The 9,703-nt window shown below is 49.3% G+C and overlaps 1 protein-coding gene and 1 long non-coding RNA gene across 2 annotated transcripts; one reads left to right on the top strand and one right to left on the bottom strand.

The window, feature by feature from the left end:
• Positions 1–276: 276 nt before the first annotated feature.
• Positions 277–5,250, top strand: LOC123383784 (MAP/microtubule affinity-regulating kinase 3-like). Its single transcript, XM_045052022.1, has 2 exons — positions 277–4,643; positions 4,746–5,250. The coding sequence occupies exons 1-2, from the start codon at positions 4,281–4,283 to the stop codon at positions 5,235–5,237; spliced, it is 855 nt and encodes a 284-aa protein (XP_044907957.1). The 5' UTR covers positions 277–4,280; the 3' UTR covers positions 5,238–5,250.
• A 1,462-nt stretch (positions 5,251–6,712) lies between these two features.
• LOC111559458 lies at positions 6,713–8,051 on the bottom strand. Its single transcript, XR_002740385.2, has 2 exons — positions 7,283–8,051; positions 6,713–6,985 (listed from the first exon to the last, which is right to left on the bottom strand). It is a non-coding gene; the product is annotated as an uncharacterized LOC111559458 (long non-coding RNA).
• Between the last annotated feature and the right edge of the window lie 1,652 nt (positions 8,052–9,703).

Genomic DNA, 9,703 nt, shown 5'->3' with positions numbered 1-9,703 from the left:
TAAAGACTTATGTCCATTTTAACTAAACAAACAATGTTACATTAGCTTTCGTACCAAATATTTTCCAAGATCACTTGAACTTGAAAGACACCTGGGGTTAGTTTCTATCTTTCTGAGTTTTAGAACGCCCAGTTCTTTTTTTCTTTTAATGTTTTTAATGTTTATTTACTTTTGAGAGAGAGAGAGAGACAGACAGAGACAGAGCGTGAATGGGGGAGGATTAGAGAGAGAGGGAGACACAGAATCTCAAGCATGCTCCAGGCTCTGAGCCCTCAGCACAGAGCCCTACGTGGGGCTCGAACCCACAGACCACAAGATCATGACCTGGGCTGAAGTCAGACGCTTAACCGAGCGAGCCACCCAGGCACCCCTAGAACACCCAGTTCTTACAAGCACTTGCCTTCAAACCAGCTAAGTAGAGCACTTTTACAAATTAATTTTCACAACCACCACCCGGAGGTAGAGAAACTATCTCACATTTACAACACATAGACACATGTACCTTTCCACAAACAGGGTGCAAGCAAAACCTTAAAGGCCCAGTTTCCTAATATCTCCCTTTTACAAAACACAGCTAAATGCGAGATGGTCTTACCATTTATGGATCCCTTCATCGGTCGTCTTTCTCAGGCGTCTGATGAATATTGTGGTGGAGCAGAGTTGCCAAAACAAATGATGGCCTCGTTTGGGAGACTCCAGCCCATAGGGCTGGATGTGCAGATAGATTGTCCTTTCCCAGTGTCCAACGAGGACATGGCTTGTTGTATTCAAAGATGCCCAAAGCAGTCAAAGCAGCTGACAGACCAATTGAAGCCCAGGTTACCTCCGTGAATTCTCCCCTCCCCACCCCACCCCACCCCCTGCCCCGCTTCAACTGTGTCCAGTCTGCGGTGTGGCCCATCCGTTGTGGACGGAGGCTCTCAGAAGAGGTCCATAGATGTTCAGCCTGATTCTGGAGACACTGCTGGTCCTCTCTTTCCACAGACAAGAGAAAGGTCTCTTTTGTCGCTGAGAAAATAACTCATCTGGCTGGATATTTTAGAAAACTCCTCTGGTGACTGTCTGGAAGGTGGCCCAGAGATATTTAGGGTGCATCAAAGCAATGGCGGCCTGATAGAACTAGTTAGGAAGTGTTCTTTCCTGAATTTTTTGGAAGAGTTTGAGAAGATTGGTGTCAATTCTTCCAATGTTTGGTAGAATTCACCAGTGAGGCTGTCAGATCCGGGGCTTTTTTTGGTCAAGTGATCTTCGATTACAGCCTCAGGCTCCTCCCTAGTTATGTACGAATCTCTTCCGATTTTCTCTTTCTTTGTGATTTAGTCTTGGTAGGTTTTCTAGGTCTAGAAATTGGTCCATTGTATCTGGATTCTCCAATTAGCTGGAATACACGTGTTGATAGCACTCTAACCCTTCCTACGTCTGTAAGGAGTCAGTGGCAATGCAGTCATTGAGTCTTCTCTGCCTCCACCGGCAATCCGGCTAGCAGTTTGGTGTTTTCAAAGGACCAGCTCTTGTGTCCATTGATTATCGCTTTCGTTTTTCTAGCCTCTGTTTCATTTATCTCCGCTCTAATCTTTATTATGTCCTTCCCTTTGCTACCTTTGGCTTTTTCTAGTTTCTTAAGTTGCACGTCTATGGTGTTGATTTAAGATCTGTCTTGATGTTTACTGTGAGCGTTTACAGCTATAAATTTCCCCCTCGCCACTGCTTTGTTGTTTTCCAGGAGTTTTGACACGTCGTGTTTCATTTCCCTTCACCTCTACGTATGTTCGCATTCCACTGTGATTTCTTCTTCGACACATTGGTTCTTTGAGAGTGTGTTTTCAGTTTTCACAGCTTTTTAAATTTTCCACTCTTCCTTCTGTTACCCATTTCTGACTTCATCTTCTTGTGGTTGGAAAAGATACTTTGTATGATATCTATCTTGTAAAATCTACTGAGACTTAACTCGTGACCTAATGCAAAGACTGTCTCAGAGAAGGTCCCGCGTGCCGTTATTGTTGGGTGGGGTCCCGTGCCCGTCTGTTAGATCTGGCTGGGCTATGGTGTTCTTCAAATCCTCTGTGTCCTTACTCACCTTCTGTCTGGTTGTCCTGTCCGTTATTGACAGTGGGATATGGAAGGCTCCAACGATTATTATACAACTATTTTCCCCTTCAGTTCTGTCGATAATGGCCTCTCATTATGTGTGTAAATGTTTATCATCTTTTCTTCTTGCTGTACTGAACCTCTTAATTCATATAAAATGTCCTTCTTTGTCTCTTGTAACATTTTCTGATTTAACGTCTGTTCTGTCTCGTATTATTACAGCCACTCCACCCTTTCTTTTGGCTACTATTTGCATGGATTATCTTTTTCCTTCCTTTCACGTTCACCTTTTTTGTGTCTTTGGATCTGAGTCCCTTGTAGGTAACAGAGAGTTGGATCCTATGTTTTTATCCATTTCACTAATCTGTTTAATCTGCTTACATTTAAAGTCATTACTGATAAGGAAGGAATTCCTTCTGTGGTTTGCTCTTTGTTTTCTATATGCCTTAATTGCTTTCTGTCTCAAATTTTCTGCATGACTATCTTCTTTTGCATTTATTGATTTTTTTTTTGTAGTGAAACATTTTAATTCCCTTCTCATTTCCTTTTGTGTATGTTCTGTGGCGTGTGTGTGTGTGTGTGTGTGTGTGTGTGTGTGGTTGTGTGTGGTTACCATGGGATTGCTTTTAACATCCTAAAGTTACAACATTGTAGTGTCAATTTATACCAGCTTAACCTCAATAACACATGAAAACTCAGCTACTTTAAAGCCCTGACCCCACCTTCTGTCAGTTGTTAATGTCACAAAATCACATCTTTATGCATCTTGTGTCCAAAAGCATAGATGAATAATTAGGTTTTTAAATGTATCAGTCTCTTAACATAGAGAACAAAAAGTAGAGCTACAGACCAAAGTCATAACAGTACTAGCGTTCATAATTGTCTGTCTGTTTACTTTTACCGGAGATTATCTCTTCAGAAGGCTTCGAGTTACTTGTTCAGTGCCCTTTCATTTCAACCTGAAGGACCCCCTTCACTGCAGGGCCGGTCTAGTCATCAGGGCAAGGCTTTCAGCTTTCGTTGATCTGGGAATGTCTTCATTTCTTCCTCATTTTTGAAGGACAGTTTTCCCAAATGTAGGATTCTTGCTTGACAGCTTTTTTCCTTCAGTGCTTTAAACACATCAACCCATGCCTTCTAGCCTCCAAGGTTTCTGATGAGAAATCTCCTCACAACCTTATCAGTGAAAATATGATGAAAAGCAATCTTCCTCTGAGCTTTATAGATGTTAATAATGAGCCTTATCGTGTTGTACACAACACAACATTTCCTTATATGTTGTAGCACCATTTTGAGACCAGGAACTGGGTATTTTACGTGTAGACATTACGAGGTCTATACAAGCCAAAATTACAGTTTTCTAAACTTGAAGTGAAAGGCCACTGAACCATCTTATAGATTTTGATTTCTAACAAAGTAAATATCAATCTTGAAAAGCCCACACAAACAAACAAAAAGCCCATTGGGGGTCTTTTTTTTTATTGAGTAAAGGGGTTTTGGGAATAAAAAGTGAGGAAACCACTGTGGTCTCAGACATCCCCAGCCATGATTGCATAATTGGCCCATTTCTTGCTGTGCCCTCACAAAGCCCCATTGTGAAGTCATGGCAAGACCTGTCTATATAAGACCCTGGCTCGGCTGGGTGTTTGGTCTTTACAGCCCAGGAAGCTTTGGTGACCTGTCGGCCTTTGACCCTAGCTAGTTGGATTTTGACTTCTCTTTTTTTCATTTTGTTTATTTTTTTATTTTCATTTTTCTTTTTTCTCTACTCCTTTTCTCTCCCAATTTTTTTTCCCTGTTTCTGTTTTTACTTTTTCCTTTTTTTCTCCTTTTTTAGTTTTTCTTTTTCTCAATTTTTCTTCATTTCCTCCCTTCATTTTCTTTGTGTGTGTGTGTGTGTGTGTGTGTTTGTGCGCGTGTGTTTTTTATTTGTTTTTTTTTTGTGTTAGCGTTTTAGTACAGTTAGTATAGTTCATATTGTTAGTATAGTTCATAAGCATAGTATTGTTAGTATTGGCAAATTTTGTAGGTTGGTATTGTTGGTTAGCATAGTCCGTGTAATTAGCATTATTTAGCGTTAGTATAGTTAGTAGGTCACCATCCTTCAGGGGCGTAAGGCCATTACCGCTGGTGAGGAGGACATCTGTATTTACGATATCCCCGAGACCACCAGTGAGGGCAGCGTCCCCACGATGAAGCTGACCCCGCACATCCTAACCGGGAAGCAGTCTGATGTGAAGTTGATCAGGAAAACCCGGAAGGACCCTGCTGGCCTCCAGGGACTTTGTCGTGAAGCCCAGAATATGAAGACCTCAAGTCACCCAAGTATTGTCAAGTCACTCGAGGTGATCAACACCAAGGAAACGTTAGTCCTCCTTTCAAAATATGTAAGCAGAGACAACCTGTGTGACGATTTTACGCGCCGTGTCCAAGTGACGGAGGAGGTTCCAGACAAATTCTGCCAGCTGTTATCGGTTGTGGAGTACTGCCACCAACAAGGTATGATCGGCGGGGATCAGAAGCTGGAGACACTGCTTTTTGACAAGAAGCTGAAGGTAAAACACACGGGGGTTGGACTGAGCATCCAGTTTGCTGGCTACAAACTCCACACTTTCTGGGACAGCCCCCCTTATTCTGCCCCGCGACTCTTCCTGCAGCAAAGGGAGGTTACCCCTCCCGAAAGCCCTTGGAACCTGGGGGTGGTTTGGTACTGCTTGGCCACCGGGTTTGAGCCGTTTGAGGGGGATGTCTTCTGGGAAGCGGAACGAAATATGGAAAACAGGAAACACAGTGCTTTGATTTTCATGTCCCTGGAGAGTGAAAACCTGTGGTACACATTGACAACCATCCAGCCCATGATCAGCACACCAACCACAGTCCGCTGCTGGAGCTCCATCGCAACCTGTTCCAGCACAAGCCTGTCCTCAGAGCAGAGTAGTCTGACCTCCGAAGGGACCAGCATAGGGACCACGATCAGCGGGCCCAGATACAACTCACCAGCCACAAACTCCGACACCAGCAGTGAACACAGGCAGCCAGGGAGGATGTCCCTAGAGCCAAAAAATCTGGTTCTCAAAACTCTTGATAAATTCAAAAATTTATTCAAAAGACGCAATAAAATAGAACCCCAAAAAAATGCAAATAAATGAGAGCCATAAGAGAGCCACGTGTCCGTGCCTTTATTTTATTTTGTTTTTTAACTTTAAAGGGACTTAAATGTTTGTTTTGAAACAGAAGGGACAGTGCGAGTGGGGGAGGGACAGAGAGAGAATCCCAAGTCTACTCTGTGCTATCAGCTCGGAGCCCGACGCGGGGCTCCAGCTCACAAAACAGATGGTGGGGACCAAGAGTGGGACGCGTGAGCCACTGAGGCCCACCCAGGAGCCCCGTCCCTGCTTTTTAAGTGCAGGGAAGGATGCTGAGCTCCAGGAAGCCCGGGGACATGGCACAGGAGATTGGCCAGGGCGACGGGTGGGACCAGATCCGGAACAGCTTCACAGGCTGGAGGAGTGTCGGTGGGATAGTGACCTGCTGGATTTGGAGTTGTAGGAAGCACAAGGTGGAGGTGGTGAAGTGTTGGAGTGATGGGGGGTTCGTGGGTCTGGAGCCGATGGCCAAGGAAGAATTCGTGAAGAAGTCTTTGGTGCAAAAAGGTGATTTTATTAAAGCACGGGGACAGGTCCCACGGGCAGGGAGAGCAGCACTGGCGTCATGACGGGTTAGGGATACAGCCAGAATTCCTTGGAGACTTACTCTAGGACTCAAGGTTCCAGGACCTTGAGGGGCTAGCTGTGGCCAGGAAAATGCCATTTCTTGCCGTTTAATGAAACCTCAGCCATGAGACCCTTTAGATGGATCTGGGCAGGCCATAAGCGTGGAGGATGATTGCCAGCATATATGTTGCGGGGGTTGTGGTGAAGTAGATTTGTCATTATTTGTCATAGTGGCGTGTGGGCAGCGGGGGACCCGGGGGTGGGTCACAATGGCGTGTGGGCAGTGGGAGCCCCGGGTCCCCTTCCAGGGACTGCCCACCTGGTGGGGAAGGAATGAGCTGGGTGGAAACACTCTGGATATCACCCTCTCTTTCCTGTGCACCCACTGGGGACCAGACCTCAGCCGGTGGATGTCCCAGCTCTCCCTACCCCACCCTCCTCCCTCCTGTCCCCCGCCTCCCTTCTGCCCTGGCTCCGGACTCACCTGCTCTCACTGGCCACAGGTGCAGGGTCCATCATGGCCCCCTTCCCTTCATGTCTCACTTTGGCCACCTCCAGAAGCTGACTTGGATGACCACGCATAGCAGGCTCTTTTTGCCCAGATGTTGGGTCAACAGTAATCCACTTATCTCACTGGAAAGTCTCAAGACACCACATAAAACCAAATCATGGCTCTGTGCCCTCTGTATACATGACACAGAACCCCAATATAACAGACTGGTGAGCAAGGAGGTGGGGGGAGATCAGAGGGTCCCTAGTAATGGCCCCCGAGTGGGAACTACTGAGAGGCTTGTCACCTCTGGGTCCCCCAGGAGATTCACTCCTCTCTCCCCTTCATCCCCGACCAGAAACACTCCAGATTTGTGCCAGCAGACTGGTTGACTGTACTGTGTTTTAAAGGACAAGGAGTGCATAATTCACTCATTTATTCACTCAACAAACACGTTTACATGATGGTATATATGGTGGAGGTTCCAAGGGCCACAGGACCCAGTTCCTGCCCTTCAGAGCCGAGGCCACCGGGAATAGGTAAGGGAGCGTGGAGTGCAGTTCCAGAGTCAGGTTCAGATCGCAGCTCTACCGCTGACTCGCCGTGTGACCTTGGGGAAGTCACTGAACCTCTCGGGGCCTCAGTCTTCCCACCTATCAAATGCATACACTAGTTTTGCCCGCCTCGAGGACAGCTGTGAAATTGAAATAAGGTCATTTAGAGAAGCTCTGGGAACACTGCCCAGGGCAAAGTGCGGCAAGTATTTACTGCTCATTTAGCGGCCATTACTGAGCACCTACTATGTGCCAGGCACCAGGGATGCAGCAGTGATGGAGACACTGATGGGGTGCTAGGCCCCGGAGGGGTAGACAGGTGAGCAGTGCGGAATACCCAGGAGACCCCAGGCGTGGGAAAGCAGAGGCTCCTGGGGATCACACTCCCTCCACCTTTTCCTGCCCTGAACCTACAGCTGCTGGCCCCTCCTGCTCACCTGCCAGCCAGACCCCATTGTCCTGCGGCATCTGGGGGAGCGCTTTGCCAATTGCCTGCCTCAAAGGTGCACTTGTCCTAGCTCTTGCCAGCTGGGGGACCTCAGGACACTGCCTTGGCCTCTCATCACCTGCTTTCTTTCTGTGAGGGAGGATCCAGCCCCTTCCACGGGGGTTCAGCGAGGAGCAGGGGACAGAGTGGATGGCATCCAGCCAGCAGGGTCAGCTCCTGCGGTGACCGGGAAGCAGCTGGTCAGCTTTAAACACACCTGCAGCTCCCCTGTGGCTCGCAGAGCGTCGTGGTCTGTGGTCTGCAGAGGTGGCCCAGGGCGAGTGGTGTATCTGTGCCCCAGGTGTGGTGGAGGGGGGTAATTAAAAAGGTGGTTGGGTGATAAATTTCTGGAAACACAAATTGGAAACCAGTGGAAGCTACTGATCTGCCTAATGGGAAGCCGATGGTTTCTGAGCGTGCAGACAGCTCCGGCACAGGCAGGTGGCAGGAATCGATGTGGCCCCTTCCCCGAGCTGATCGGCCCCAGGTGCACTGGGAACATGGGTCGGGGAGGGGCCGAGGAGGTGCCTACAGCCTCCCAGTGGGGCCCTGGGGTACTGATTCTGGCTCAGAGCTGGGGAGCCCGCTGCGTTTCTGCTTGGGGTCCTCGTCAGAGGAGCTCCTATCCTGCCTCAGTTTCCTCATCTGGAAACTCCTGACCCCTGGTATTATTGTCAGGTTAAGTGGGTTGTGACAAATACCGTCCTCAGTGCTGGGTACGCGGTAGTAAATACCCTGGCCCACGTCTCAGCCCTCCTGGAGCTCACACTCTAGTGGGTGCGACACACAATGAGCAGATACAGTCTCAGGGAGAACTGCCTGTGCAGAAGCCTTGAGGGGGGAGGACCCGGTGGCCTGCAGTTGGCAACAGTAGCCTGTGATGTGAACAGACATCACCGTGGCGATCCGCAAACACCCCCCAAATTTCAGATCCCCACACCCCCAGGGGCCTGCGGCCCCATCTGCTCGTTTGCTTTCCACGGAGTCCCTGCGGCACACACGTAGTTTATGCCCGCTACGCAGAGAAACAAAGTAACGCTCAGAGACGCTTGGCCAGGGCTGAAGGCCACACAGCTAGGAACCCGAGCCCCCAGTGCAGGGCTTTGCCACAGCTCATGGAGCGGGCGTGGCTGTATTCCTTCGGTGTCCCCGCACTATCACAGCAGGGCTGGGCCCAGGGCCTGGCTCACCAGCCCCGGCCCATCTTGGGCTGCGCTGCTCTAGAATGTAGGCAGGTGACTGTTCACGCTGCCCCTGGTGAGTGGATGCCATTGAGGCGTGGGCAGACTTTATCAAGCTACGGCTGGTGCCTGGGCTCCTGTCTCACCGCACCCCCTCCTTCCCTCCCTAGACCAGAGTCATTTTGAAAGCACTTACTCGTGAAATGCTCTCTCAGGATTTGGGTGGCGAAGATGGCCAGTGTTAGTCTGCTTATTGATCGCTGGGCCTTATAAGGGTTTATCTCTGAAACAATAAAACTGAAAGATGGCCTCTAAGTTTATATCTCCAGCCTATATCTCCACCGCCTCCCCCCCAATTCCAGGCTTTTTAGCACCAGTGGCCCTTCAGGCATCACACTGCCCATCCACCCAAGGGCCTCCTGGGTCTCCGTGTCCTTTCTACTGTCTCAGCAGGGGGAGCTTTTGTAAGCACAAACCACATCGTGTTGCTGGTTTGGAACACACGATGCTTTGCACTTTGCCCAAAATCTAGATTCCCCATCACACCGGCCCCGCCTCCCCCTCTACCTCCCCTTCAGACACTCCGTTCCCCTTGCAGCTCTTCAAGTACACAGGGTGTTCTCTGGCCTCAGGGACTTTGCACTGGCCACTCCCTGTCTGAGCCACTAGTATCCCAGGTCTTTGCATGACTGGTGCCTTGTCACTATCCAGGTCTCAGCTCACAGGTCACCTCCTTGGGAAACACTCCCGGACCATCCCCAGACACCTTCACGGCGCGTAGTGCCCTCTCCAAGTATTGAGTGTGCACCTGTGCACAAGCTTCCCGTCTATCCCTACCCCCATGGTAGCAGGAACTGTCTTTCCTACTTACCGCCCAATCCCCAGGGCCTAGGCCGGGGTTCGGTAAACATTTGTACAATTAATCAATGAACAGAGTGTGAGGCTTTGCAAAAATTCAGCCAGAGACACAACCTGACTTGGCCCGGAATTCTGGGCTTTGCTGGATTTACCCGCACTTGGTGGCATTGTGCTGGGTCTGCCCGCCACCCCCTCCACCAGTCCCAAACCACTGACCTGAGGATAGGTAACCCTCAGGGGCTGGTGTCCTCAGCCCCTGGCTCTGTCCCAGCTCGGAGGGCGGGCCTCAAGGGGATGTCCTGGAGGCCGGTCTGCACTGAAAGTCCAAGCCC

Source organism: Felis catus, chromosome A2 (genome assembly GCF_018350175.1).
Source record: "Felis catus isolate Fca126 chromosome A2, F.catus_Fca126_mat1.0, whole genome shotgun sequence".
NCBI classification, from domain to species: Eukaryota; Metazoa; Chordata; class Mammalia; order Carnivora; family Felidae; genus Felis; species Felis catus.
This window is presented reverse-complemented; position numbering and strand designations above follow the sequence as displayed.